We start from the raw sequence: 13,969 nt of genomic DNA, 5'->3' as shown, positions 1-13,969 counted from the left end.
AACTTTTGATGGGGGGAAAAAAAGGATTAACTTTAGAAGGTTTTTAACTGATGAAAATCAAGCTCGTGCCACAGTAAGCAACATTTTCACACCATTAAGCATTGTGAAGCATTTTCCTTGAACTTCTTTTAATTTCTAAGTGTGGTTTGAGAAAAACCCCAGTTTCAAGCTTACAGTATATTCTTTTGTTGTCCTTATGAAAAAGAGCGTTGCTTCATTGAATTCTGGGGAAGATAATGTTGATGAAGATTGTTTGTGACTATATAAGAAAAAAACAGGACTCTGAATTGAATGAAAACACAAACCTTTCATTTATACATTTAGAAAAAACTTTTTGAATAGCCTTTAATTGGTAGTTTTGTGAAATTAGGATAATAGGAGGAGATCAGTTAGAATGATAAAATCTGGGAGTTCCCATTTGGCACATTAGAAAGGAATCCCACTAGTATCCATGAGGATGCATGAGGATGCAGATTTGATCCCTGGCTCCCTGGCCTCCCTCACTGGGTCAGAGATCTGGCCCTGATCTGTGGTGTAGGTCACAGACAGGGCTCAGAGCCCCAGTTGCTATGGCCGTGGTGTAGGCCAGCAGCTGTAGCTCCGATTTGACCCCTAGCCTGAGAACTATATACTGCAAGGGTGGCCCTAAAAAGCCAAAAAAAAAAAAAAAAAAAAAGAAGAAGAAGAAGTAGAATGATAAAATCTGTTTTTATTTTTATTTTTTTTTTGTCTGGATGCTAGTCAGATTCGTTTGTGCTGAGCCAGGATGGGAATTCCAGAATCTGTTTTTAAATGTGAGTTATTTGAAATATTTCTCTACGGAAAACCACAGGAAGCTGGGCAAGAGGAAACTCAGTCCCAGCAGTGATTTGCCACGTCAAAGCCTTACTCTAACTTCACATCTGATGTCAGAGCCGCTCAGATTGCACCTCTTTGTCGTCAACATAGAGGCTGTTTTAGTGGCTGGAGGGATTTTGTTTGTATTTGCTGTGAAGTACAAGAATATATTTCATCAATTGTAATGGTCTTCTAGATTCCAGTATATGTCGGCAGTTTGGCCCACAGTTATCAAAAGATTATTATTATTGAAAGTTATGCTCGAGAGAAAGATTTAAATTATAGATATTCTAGTTTGATAGAAAAATCAAAGAATTACTGAATATGGGGTTTCTTTGAGGCTCGTTTATTTTCTCCTTTTGGGGAAATAAAGTGTAATTTAAGTAGTGTTACCTGAAAAATCACATTACTTTTTATAATTCTTTATTCCTGAGGGTTGATGACTCAAAGGTAATAAATCATAGTCAACATTATATTTTCCAATGGTCCTTTTTAATATAGTTATAGAAGCTATTTCTGTTGATTCTTAATCATCTCTGCAGCAGCCACAGGAGATACAGATGAGGTTGAAACCTTGGATAACTTCGTTTCACTTTTTAAAAATCTTCTCCAAACAAAATGTATGTTGAAACTATTCTACAAATTTTTACAAATTTAACTGATTTGAGCTTTTCCACTTAATACTTCTGTCATTATCTAATGTGTTTAAAAATCATTACAATAAGAAAGTATAAAGTATGTCGTTTGTAAATAAAATAATTAAGTGTACCTAGATTAATAATTTTTTCCTCTTGAGAATAAACTGGACATTTGCTCAGACTGCTTCACTCAGTATGTGTGGTGGTTTCAGTTACATTATTTTTTAATTGATTTTATTTGTGAAAATTCATGAACTGTTATCCATTTTATAGGTCTCATCACAACTACATCAAGGAAACTAGACCGAGAGCAGCAAGACGAACACATATTAGAAGTGAGCATTGTTTTATTTTTAATTATTTAAAAACTATTATATCCATAAATATTATGGGAAAGGGCAATCTGACATTAACTAGTATTCATAGCTGTTGCTATTTTTATATTAGCTTCTGGTCATTAATAAAAAAGAAAATAAAGAAAACATTGTGAATATAGTTCAGGTTTCCATTACACCTTTTTCTTTCCCCAGAAAAGAAACAGATCTCAAAATATCAAGAGCAGCATCCTGCTCCAGTTCCCTCACCTGGTTAGAACCACATGGCATACCTGTTAATTTTTTGTATGTAATCTTTTGTCTTTTTTAGGGCCGCACCTGCAGCATATGGAGGTTCCCAGGCTAAGGGTCGAATCAGAGCTGCAGCTGCCAGCCTACACCACAGCCACAGCAATGTGGGATCCGAGCCACGTCTGCGACTTATACCACAGCTCGTGGCAATGCCGGATCCTTAACCCACTGAGCGAGGTTAACCGCTGAGCCACGATGGGAACTCCGACACACCTTTAATTGTGTGCCTCACTCCAGAACCGTCTTCAATGAATGTCAAAGGCTGGTGGGAGTAGGTGTAAGATACTTAGGACATTGAAGATAATATTAAAATATCAATGGGAAATAAGATTTTGTAATAGTTTACATATCCTCTGTGTTTTTTCTGCAGTCCTTTTCTGGTTATATATTTGAGGGCTAGTCCTGGCATTGATTTGACTGTCTTAAGAGAATTTTTTCCAATCGCATGTTAAAAGTTGTGTTACTGGCTGCTGGTTATGGAACCCAGGCTTAGGACCTGTTTAGTGCTGAATTCTACAAATGCATAATACTTGGTTGCACATCTCTTTAATTTTTCTTTTTTTCCTTTCCATGTCATATGAAAACTGATCAAAAGGAAATGTTAGGAGAGGTGAAAATTAAAATAATAATTATACTTTGGTTTTATTTGGAGAATTGAGAAGGTATATCATGTACTTTTAATTAAAGCAGCTACTTAAATGCTCCTGACAAGTACTGTCAGGATACATTCATTCACACTTTGATAATAAACAACAGAATTACACTTACAAATCCTCGAAAAGAACATAGTTCCCCAGAAAACTTCAGCCTGCTTTAATGTTTTTAGTAGTTCAGTAATTAATTAGGAAGGATGTGGGTAAGGCGAGAATAACTAAGGCTGTTCCTTTTAATGTACGCACTGAAATAAAAATGAACACTGATTTGAGGGCGAAATTGTCTCTTATGTGCACAGAAACATTCGCCGGTGTTATCTTCAAGAATCTCAGACCTTTTTATACCTAAACTGAACACATGAGTAATTTACTTCGAGTGACACTTATTTTACACTTCTTTTACTGAAAGTCTTATTTCATAAGTTGGTCTTGAATTTAAATGTTTATGTCCACCCTACCAAATGTGGAAAATGTCTCTTAAAAAAAAAAAAAAAAGCCAAACAATAGAAAATGGTGATTACTAGTATTAAAAGACACACTGCTTAACGTGTGTTTTAAATGGATGATTTAGATTATTTTGATGAAGCTTAAAAATGACAGTTTTTAAATGTAGTATGTGAAGATTTTATTGTTAAGTGTATAGAAGGGGGCTCTTAAGTATTTAAATTCTTCATGTGGGGAGTTCCCATTGTGGCGTAGCAGAAATGACTCCCAACTAGAAATCATGAAGTTGCGGGTTTGATCCCTGGCCTTGCTCAATGGATTGAGGATCTGGCTTTGCCGTGAGCTGTGGTGTAGATCGCAGATGCAGCTTGGATCCAGCATTGCTGTGGCTGTGGTGTAGGCTGGCAGCTGTATCTCTGATTCGACCCCTAGCCTGGGAACTTCCATATGCTTCAGGTGTGGCCCTAAAAAACAAAAATTAAAAAAAAATCTTCATGTATCTCTTCCTTTGCTTAAAAAATACTAAGTTTTTTTTGGTGGCATTCACATTACAGTTAGGGTGTGGGAGGAAGAGGGGTGACAGGTAAGGAGGGAGCAAGGGTTCCTGCCACCTCCCTGAGTCCCCATGTGCCCCCTGCCAGGCTGTGGTCAGAGTGAGAGGAGATGGTGTATGTCATGGCGCTGTGTGAACTGCAGAGGTTTATGCAAAAGCCGATCACTTTGTATATAGTATATTTTATTCACTTTGTATATAGTATATTTTTAAAACATTTCTTGATGTTCTCTTAAAAAAAAAAACCTAGGTTACTGTGACAGACAATGGTAGTCCCCCCAAGTCAACCATCGCAAGAGTAATTGTGAAGATCCTTGACGAAAATGACAACAAACCTCAGTTCCTACAAAAGTTTTACAAAATCAGGCTCCCTGAGCGAGAAAAACCTGAACGAGAAAGAAGCAGCAAACGTGAGCCTTTATATCGTGTTATAGCTACAGACAAAGATGAAGGTCCCAATGCAGAAATCTCCTACAGCATCGAAGAAGGAAATGAGCATGGCAAATTTTTCATTGAGCCAAAAACTGGAGTGGTTTTGTCCAAGAAGTTTTCTGCAGCTGGAGAATATGATATTCTTTCAGTAAGTGGAGATCTGGTCTTTGAATTACTTGTGTGCTCCAACTATTAATCTAGTCTCATGTCGTCTCTCTTAACTGTATTCAGTAAATGCCCACAGTGTTGTAGGAAGTATGAGTTCATTGATCCTTTTTTAGCCGTCATTCCAGTCGTTTATGTTGAGAAGGGCATGACAGTGTTGCTCTTTTCATCAGGCATTGAACACGTGGAACATAGAGCACAGATGCTAAATGCTTGCAGCTGGAAGATGCAGTTCCTCATTTGGTGTTTTTAATCTCCTCTGCCCATGTTTTATAGATTAAGGCAGTTGATAACGGTCGGCCCCAAAAGTCATCCACCACTCGACTCCATATTGAATGGATCTCCAAGCCCAAACCGTCCCTGGAGCCAATTGCATTCGAAGAATCATTTTTTACCTTTACTGTAATGGAAAGCGATCCAGTTGCTCACATGATTGGAGTAATAACTGTTGAACCTCCAGGCATACCTCTTTGGTTTGACATCATTGGTAAGCATTCATGATTGTTTTCATTTGTTCTTATATAGGTTACACTGAGGAGAACCTGTCTGTGGTTTTCTGATTTTCGTACACATCTCAAAATTTAAAATTGGCAGTAAGACATATAAGGATTTGTTTTAAATTGTAGTATTTTGGAGTTTCCGTTGTGACTCAGTGGCAAGGAGCCGGACTGGTATCCATGAGGACATGGGTTTGATCCCTGGCCTGACTCAGTGGGTTAAGGATCTGGCTTTGCCTTGAGCTGCGGTGTAGGTTGCAGACGTGGCTCAGATCCCAAGTTGCCGTGGCTGTGGCGTAGGTCGGCAGTTCCGGTTATGATTCAGTCCCTAGCCTGGGAACCTCCATATGCCGCAGGTGCGGCCCTAAATAGCAAGAAAAAAAATTAAATTGTAGTATTTTGCTTGCAAATTTTTTCGCAATATCCACCATATATTGAACTTGCTTAAAAGAGGTGCTCTGTATGTACCTTATTAAAGTTTTTTTAAAAGCACATCAGAGAATAACAAAAATCCAAATGTTTAGTTCAAAAGCACAGCTTCATTTTTCCTTCTTGATACATAACATATGGCATGTAACTATTTTTAGTGAATATGATTTGAATGTTTAAAGTAACTGTGTGATTGTCACATATCAGTATTTTGTAGAGAATATGATTAAAAGGTTTTTTTTTGTGGTTGTTGCTATTTCTTGGGCCGCTCCCGCGGCATATGGAGGTTCCCAGGCTAGGGGTTGAATCGGAGCTGTAGCCACCGGCCTACGCCAGAGCCACAGCAACGCGGGATCCGAGCTGCGTCTGCAACCTACACCACAGCTCACGGCAACGCCGGATCATTAACCCACTGAGCAAGGGCAGGGACCGAACCCGCAACCTCATGGTTCCTAGTCAGATTTGTTAACCATTGCGCCACGACGGGAACTCCTAAAAGTTTTAAGAATATTCAACTGTATCAACTGTGGCTGGCCACACCCGCAGCATGCGGGAATTCTGGAGGGGGGATCAGAACAGCGCAGCAGCAGCCCTTGCCACAGCAGGACACTGCCAGATCCTTAACCCATTGCATCACCAGGGGACTCCAACTGTGGCTTTTAAAGTTTGATTTACGTTGCTTTTCATTCGTAAGCAAGGTTCACTAGATTAAATCAACCTGCAATTAAAAAAATTACATGCCTAAGCTAATTCTCTTTTTTCTTTGTCACTTAATTTAGCTTAGACATAGAATATAATACAACATACTTAAAACTATTTCACAGTAGACTTTGACATTGTAGTTTTAAATTCTGATTTCTTTACAGTATTTTAAAATCAAAAGTATGCTTTGGAGTTGTCTCTAGTTGGGACCTAAAACCCCTTTTCCCTCTTCACCCCTAAGCCCTCATGCCCCCAGTTGCTGTGTCTCTGCACGTTGAAGCCACAGGGGCCACGGGGCACAGAGGGTTCGGGCTTTACCTCCTGAACTTTCACTCTAGACAGCTGGGCTGCTTTCCAAACTTTGATCTTTGTATGAAATTGTTGATGTTATCAACACCTACGAAACCATTACAGTTTAGTTTTAAATTAACAAAAAATTCTTTTCATAGTTCACCGCAGTCAGAACAGTTTGCTTGCTTTCTGTTAACTCCTGTCGCATTTCCAGATGAGCAGACACAGCGTCAAACGTCACGTGTGAACCGCCTTTGGAACCGCTCTGATTGATCGCTCTCTTTGTTCTGTGCTTGCCTTCCATGCTTGCTTCTTTTTGGCTGTGCCAGGAGACACACTTGCTAGAGAAGTGTTTTACATCTTTCAGATGACTTGTGACCTGAACTGTACAGCAGAAGGTATCTGCTGAGATCACATAATTTGCCTCAGATTATGAGATCTAAAAGAAAAGCATTGGTTTTTCGAACTTTCTGCTCTCCAGTGACCATCTTTCATTGCTTTACCTTTCCGTAGCACCACGTGGTCACCCATTCTAGTTGCAAACATTCCGACTTTCCATCCATCCCTAGATCCTTATTTTTAGATTTAACTGTGCGCTTTGTTTTGTGTGTGTGTGCTCTTTTGCTTTTTGGTGGGCTTTAGTCATAGAACTTCATCATAATGTTTAGATTTTATTTTCATTGCATTCCATTTTATTGCCGTAAGTATCTCAAGTTTGCTTTTTGGTGGGCTTTAGTCATAGAGCTTCATCGTGATGTTTAGACTTTATTTTCATTACATTCCATTTCATTGCTATAAGTATCTCAAGTTCAGTGGCTTTGAAAAGAGAGCTTTATCTGGAATATAATGGGGAATGCATTTGGATAATGTAGCACAGAAACCTTTGCTTCATTAAGCTTTGTGTTTGACAGCAATGGGAAAAATTTCAACTACTGTATTGTAAGAGTCAGGATTAACTGATGTTAACTACCACCTCTTTTCAGAGTTAACATTTGTTTTTAATAGTTCTTTTATTCAAGCAATATGCTCAAATTGTCCCACATTTTTTAAAATAAAAAAAAATTGGGGGGCGGGGGGGGCTGCCCTGTGGCATATGGAGTTCCCAGGCCAGGCATCAGATCTGAGCCACAATTTTAATCTATGCCACAGCTGGGGCAACACCAGATCCTTTAACCCACTGTGCGGGGCTGCGGATCGAACCTGCATCCTGGTGCTGCAGAGACACCACCAACCCCCTTGCACCACAGCTGGAACGCCTTTAGTAAATTTTTAAATGGCCAGCTTGGGGTACTATATGATGTGGTACGTAGCTCCTGAGGATATACATTAAAGAGGTATTCAGAATCCTTGAAACAAAATGAAATGAAAAGTTAATTTACTGTCAGTGTTATAAATGTTTTCTGTTTGTTCTCAGTTACTTTCTTGCCTCCTTTCATTTAGTAGTGTCCTCTCACTTACTAGCTTCCTCCACAGTCATGGCTTAGTAAGTACACCCCATCTCTCCAGTTGGTCTTTTTCTGGTCTTTCAAAATGAAAGCTCCTGGGCATCACTTTATTCACTGTATCAGGCGTTTTTCTTCCCGCCTTCTTTTCTAAACTGCCATTAACAGTTACTAGAAAGCCACAAAATAAATGAGAGATTTTCATCCTGTGACCTGTTCTCACTTCTCTATTTCTCCTGTCATAAACTAGGCGGCAACTATGACAGTCACTTTGATGTGGACAAGGGCACTGGCACCATCATTATTGCCAAACCCCTGGATGCAGAACAGAAATCGAACTATAATCTCACAGTCGAGGCTACAGATGGAACCACCACTATACTGACTCAGGTAGGTGGAGGCCGAAGATGTGTCTGTCCCAGGAGGATTGACACAGCGTTCTGATCAAGGGTCTACAGGCAGATGACAGTTGATTCTGCTCTCTGAGGTTCTCAAATCAGAAGTTACTAGAGCGATAGTTTATGCATACTGTATACACAGGGATTTTTATTTAGAGAATGAAAATTCTCCACAAATCCTGATTTAGGTTTTGCATGTAATTAACCAGTTTTGAAAAATATGAAAGAAGACTTCAGGAAAAAAGTTGTTATACCATCAATTTTTAATTTTATACTCATTTTGAATTGTGTTAGTGTAAAACATATCCCTATTGAGGATGAATTGTCCAAGTCATTTGCATTACAACTGGTTAAAGTGATTAATTTTCTTTTAAGCGGGTTTTTGGATTTTTTTCCCTCTCCTTGGCTCTGTAATATAACTGATAAAGTTGTTCTAATAATTCCTTTGACATCTTTGTGTTCCTAACTGATGATTAAGACATGGTCAGATTACTGGCATTTCAAATTTAAATGTTAAAACTCTACAAATTACATTTAAATTCTCTTCTTCCTTAGCAGTTCTCTTTGATTCACAGTAGGGGCTGTTTGAGAATTTTGTTAAATGTGCCAGGTTTTGTTCTAGAAGCTGAATAGTAGGAAATAAAATCCTACCCTCTTGGAGTTTACATTAGAATGATAGAAGCTAAAGGCTTCTGTATAATTTGTTGTAGCCAAAAAGTAAAGGGAAGAAATTAAATGTTAGAGGATTAAAATACTTCTGAATTCTAATTTCCTATCTTTAGAATATATTCTTTTAAACCTTAAATGAGACAGATCATTTGCTAAATCAGTTAGCTGCCTTGAAGAATAAAAATTACAGTCTGTGATATCTTTTCACCTAATAAATGAATAGATCATTTAAAACCAGTGGGAAAGAGACCTTATTTCTTTCTCCAAATGCTTGTGATTTTTAGTGTATTTAAAATTGATAGATGTATCATGCGTTGGGGTCATTTTGAGATTGTCATGTAAAAGTGCCAGCCCAGGATTAACATTTCAGTCTTGGGAACTGTTCTTATTGAAGAAGCTAGACTTTAGAGCATGAAAATGAGAGCAAAAGCATCGAGAATTGTAATAAATTTAACAGGGTAATTGTGAAAAGTTTAAAGGGTATAACGATATGTAGATCAGTTAGAGTCATTGACTAACCAGAAATCTAGTTAGTAAATGGTAGAAATGACCCTCTGTGCCAAGCGTTCTCCTTATTAAAGATGATCTTTCTACCTGTAGCATTTATCACTTATCACATAACTTCCAGTAATTGTCATTTTAGTTAGGATAGTTAAGAGCTTAGTGTGAAATATGCTGTAGATTCCCCAAAATTCCTGTGAAACCCAGTACATATATTACAGTCGTCTTTTCTCAGAGCTACAGAATATCTTCAATTTCAGTGCTTCAGATATACTTCAGTGACTTATTTTGAGTCGTCTTCCGAGGGTATTGATAATTTCCTGGTGAATTGCTGGCAGGGAGAGGTGGCCAGAGTCCAGAGGGCAGTTGCATGGCCCCACTGACTGCCCTGGTGTGGGACAAAGGGAACAATCCATAAATCAGGTTTTGATTCCCAGCCAGGGGCTGAGGACTGGGAGATGGGAATCTGAGCAGGAGTGGAGCAGCCAGTACCAGCTGCAGAGGGACATCTGCAGAGAGGGGATCAGAACCGCTCAGGCACAGGGACACAGCAGGTAGATTCCTGTTTGTAGGAGAAACTCAGGAACCTACAGAACAGGTTTTGCTGCAGCAAGGTCAGTAGCAGCAGGAGTCAGGTCTGAGGGTTGCAGAGCTCTGGTGCCTCCTCCCCAGAGGTGGGGGTGGAGGAGCAGGATGCCCTGCCAGTGCTCTGTGGAAGCAGCTCCTCTCCTTGCTTTCCTGTCATGCTGTTTTCTGCCCAGGATGCTAACCAGTATTAATTCAGGTCACTTTGCTTTATCTGGTATCTCAAGGTAACTTACCAATCCAGTCCACATTTTTTCTCCTTACTTTGAAACAGCTTTGCTTTCATCCTTTCTCTCCATTTCTCTGGAGCATCAGTGTTGCACACTCTGGAACAGGCTATTTGGGTTGAATCAGGGCTCTGCCTCCTACTCCTGTGTGTGGGTAGGTGGTATAACCCTCCGTGCTTCCATTTCTCCTTTGGAAAGTGGGTAGAGACTTCATCTTCCTAGGACGCTTCTGAGGGCATACAGGGGCCCACCCTTCAAGCCCTCAGGCCTGTCCCCTCTCCCCCACAGCTGCCCATGAGCACTCCCCACATGCTCCCTGGTGCACATCAGCCCTGGTTTGGTCTCTTAGCCCCCAACTTGGCTCCCAGGCACCTTCCTGTCTCCATTGTCTGTCCCTGTGATTCATCCCATGCTGCCCACTCATAGGAAGGTCTGCCTGACTGGGGGGAGGATGGAAGGGAAATTTGCTCCCATCCGAGGGCTTGGGACACACAGATCATAGAGTTCTCAGACTCTGTTGGGAAGTCGGCCTCCGCTCTTGGACCCCACCTTCCCCCACTCCTTTACCGTGTCACCCCTGCTTCCAGGCTCTTCTCTGCAGTCTTTGAGAGATGGCCTGTTCCATTCCATCCCTGGCATTCATGTCTTTGACCAAGCTTTTCTTCCTGCCCCAGGTGATATCCATCTGCCGACCTAAGACCTATGCAAGCAGAGCCTGTTTCCTCCTTAAAAGCTTCCCGAATGGCCCAGATCACCTCTGGACTTTTGAAAATGTCCTTAACAGTATATGACACTTCAGGCTTTGCATGTGCGGGACTTTCCCCGGCGAGGTGGAAAGCTTCATGAGGGCAGGGGCTCTCCACATTTCCCTCACACCCTCAGTAAACCTAGCAAGGGATGAGCGTGTACCTGCCAGGACGTAGGTGTCAGCTGGATTGCTTTATCAGAAAGGATGGTTCTTACTTCAGCTGTTCCCATGTAGTTGGGATCCATTGATCTGGGAGCAGGATTAAATTGTCTCTGCCCAACACTCCATGAGCCAAGTGAATTTTAAATGTATAGTGGAAATGAACATAGAATGATTTAATTTATAGAATTATTTTGATAACCATTGCTTCTGGGTCGTCATTGACCTTTCAAAGGAAGGCATCTATAGTTTTAAATGTTTCCGTGACTTTTACCTAAAACCTTTCTGTGGTTTGGTAGATGCAATTTAGTTTTCATATAGTTGAATGTTACAGATCCATCACTGGCGTGTTCATGTTCTAGGAGAACACCGGGGTCTTCATGGAAAGACCCCCCCCAGTCCACATGCCCGCCCCAGTGTGGTTAACACTGAGCCCATGTGCTCCTGGGACTTGGTCCTCCTGTGCCATTGGGAATAGGTCCATATGCACTAGTGAAGCTCATATTTTTTGTTTACAGCTGTTAACCATCTTTTCTAGTCAGTAGTGGTTTCCACCATGCCTCATGTCTCTTCAGTCTGAAAATTAATCTTCTGACTATCCAAGTTAAAAAAAAAATTGTTTAGCTTAGGACTGAGTTTTTAAACATATGTTTTTTTGTTTGTTTGTTTCTTTCTTTAAGGCTTTTTTTTGGTTGGTTGGTTTTTGTTTTTGTTTTGTCCTTTTAGGGCTGCACCAGCAGCACATGGAGGTTCCTGGGCCAGGGTTCGAATCAGAGCTACAGCTGCCAATCTACGCCACAACAACGCCAAATCTGAGCCATGGTCTGTGACCTACACCGCAGCTCATGGCCATGCTAGAACCTCAACCCACTGAGTGAGGTCAGGGATGGAACCGAAGTCCTCAAAGTCCACATGGATACTAGTCAGGTTGGTTACCACTGAGCTATGACAGGAACTCCCTCCTTTAAGGTGTTTATTCTCTGCTGACATACTTGACATTCTCTCTCTCCAATGTTTTTAAGTTGTTTTTAGGAAATAAATGTATTTACTCTCTGTATCTGGTTTTGTGATCATGAAAGCATAAGGATTTTAAAGCACAAGTCTGATTTTCCTTTTTCTATTTAATGTCTATCAGTAGGGGATTTGGAGTCTCAAAGATTAGAACAAGAACTGTCTCAAAGATTAGAACAAGACTGTCGAGTAGTATGCTCACCTCAGTAGCTTGCGAGTTACAGATGCAAATCTGATCCAAGAAATCAGTCCCCTCTGAATCCTGGCAAAGGAAATTCTTTACATGATTAATCTAGAAATATCTCTTCTATGGAGACCTAAAAGAAATTAAACCTGCATTTCAGAAAGAAATGTGTTACATTTGTGTGTGTATGATACATTTTTCCCAAAATTAGTCTCAAGAATTTTGAAACGTCTTAATTATCTTACATATGTAATACATCAATGAAAAATTTTAAGGATTTTTTTTTTTTGGATTTTGTTTGCTTTTATTTCTCGTGTTTGTATTTCATTTTGCTCGAAAATTACTGTTTTTTCAATGTGCATCTGATTTTTTTCCCTGATTCTTTAAATACTAAAACATCATAATTAGGAATATTGTAATGTGACTCATTTTGTCATTACAGGTATTCATCAAAGTAATAGACACAAATGACCATCGTCCTCAATTTTCTACATCAAAATATGAAGTTGTTATTCCTGAAGACACAGTGCCAGAAACAGAAATTTTGCAAATCAGTGCTATGGATAAGGATGAGAAAAACAAGCTAATCTACACTCTGCAGAGCAGTATCGATCCACTGAGTCTCAAGAAATTTCGTCTTGATCCTGCAACCGGCTCTCTCTATACATCAGAAAAACTTGATCATGAAGCCATTCACCAGCACGTTCTCACAGTCATGGTACAGCTTTCTGCTCATTCTTTTGCCATTCTACTGTTCCTGGAGGGTTCCATATGATTGAGAGTGATCTTTAATCAATTATAAGGAAAACCTTAACAGATTGCTAATATGTTGGTTCTTCTAGGTACGAGATCAAGATGTCCCTGTGAAGCGCAACTTTGCAAGGATTATTGTTAATGTCAGCGACACCAATGACCACGCCCCCTGGTTCACAAGCTCCTCCTATGAAGGGCGGGTTTACGAATCAGCTGCCATTGGCTCAGTCGTGTTGCAGGTTACAGCTCTGGACAAGGACAAAGGGAAAAATGCTGAAGTGCTGTACTCTATCGAATCAGGTATTTTTGGAGCACTCCATAGGTTTATAACTTTGTACTTACTAGAAACCATGTTTCTTCTCTTCTAAAATTAGTTCTAGGAGTTCCCGTCGTGGCACAGTGGTTAACGAATCCGACTAGGAACCATGAGGGTACAGGTTTGATCCCTGGCCTCGCTCAGTGGGTTAAGGACCCGGCATTGCTGTGAGCTGTGGTGTAGGTCGCAGACGTGGCTCGGATCCCGTGTTGCTGTGGCTCTGGCGTAGGCCAGCAGCTACAGCTCCGATTCGACCCCTAGCCTAGGAACCTCCATATGCCGCAGGAGCGGCCCAAGAAATGGCAAAAAGACAAAAATAAATAAATAAAATAAAATTAGTTCTAGATGTTGAAACATTTCTGTGGAACACTGTAAAAATTGCTTACATTGATAGCTACCATTTTACATGTTAGGAGGAAGAGGAAAAAAAAGCTTTTTTAAATTTTTAACTCATTAGAAAGCAAAGATGGAGAGTCCTAAATTTGGGTAATGTTCTCAGTGATTCATAGTATTAGCATAATTCAAAGCTCTGAGAAGTCCTGCAGTAGAAAAACTTAATCTGACCAATTCAGGATTTCCAAAATGGTTTTAATCACACATTTTCCTCCATAAACTCTAAAGCAGCCCTAGGATAGATAAGGCTGGCCAAATGATTTGACATTTTCTTTGAGCAGGAGATTCCATAACAGAGTGCCAACACATTTCATCA

The 13,969-nt window shown here is 40.1% G+C and overlaps 1 protein-coding gene across 5 annotated transcripts in view; it reads left to right on the top strand.

Moving 5' to 3' along the window:
* Positions 1-13,969, top strand: part of FAT1 (FAT atypical cadherin 1) — a 132,899-nt gene that overhangs the window by 77,725 nt on the left and 41,205 nt on the right. For all 5 annotated transcript variants that reach the window (XR_007133932.1, XM_047771825.1, XM_047771826.1 and 2 more), the window contains exons 4-9: positions 1,749-1,810; positions 4,002-4,331; positions 4,625-4,835; positions 7,960-8,099; positions 12,634-12,909; positions 13,034-13,244. Coding sequence is in view for 4 of the 5 variants with exons in the window: in XM_047771825.1 (XP_047627781.1) it covers positions 1,749-1,810; positions 4,002-4,331; positions 4,625-4,835; positions 7,960-8,099; positions 12,634-12,909; positions 13,034-13,244 (1,230 nt within the window). In the remaining variant the exon portion in view is untranslated. The remainder of the gene's footprint in view (positions 1-1,748; positions 1,811-4,001; positions 4,332-4,624; positions 4,836-7,959; positions 8,100-12,633; positions 12,910-13,033; positions 13,245-13,969) is intronic.

The sequence above is a fragment of the Phacochoerus africanus genome, chromosome 3 (assembly GCF_016906955.1).
Source record: "Phacochoerus africanus isolate WHEZ1 chromosome 3, ROS_Pafr_v1, whole genome shotgun sequence".
Taxonomy (NCBI): Eukaryota; Metazoa; Chordata; class Mammalia; order Artiodactyla; family Suidae; genus Phacochoerus; species Phacochoerus africanus.
The sequence above is the reverse complement of the archived record's forward strand: the minus strand, read 5'-3'. Positions and strand labels throughout refer to the sequence as shown.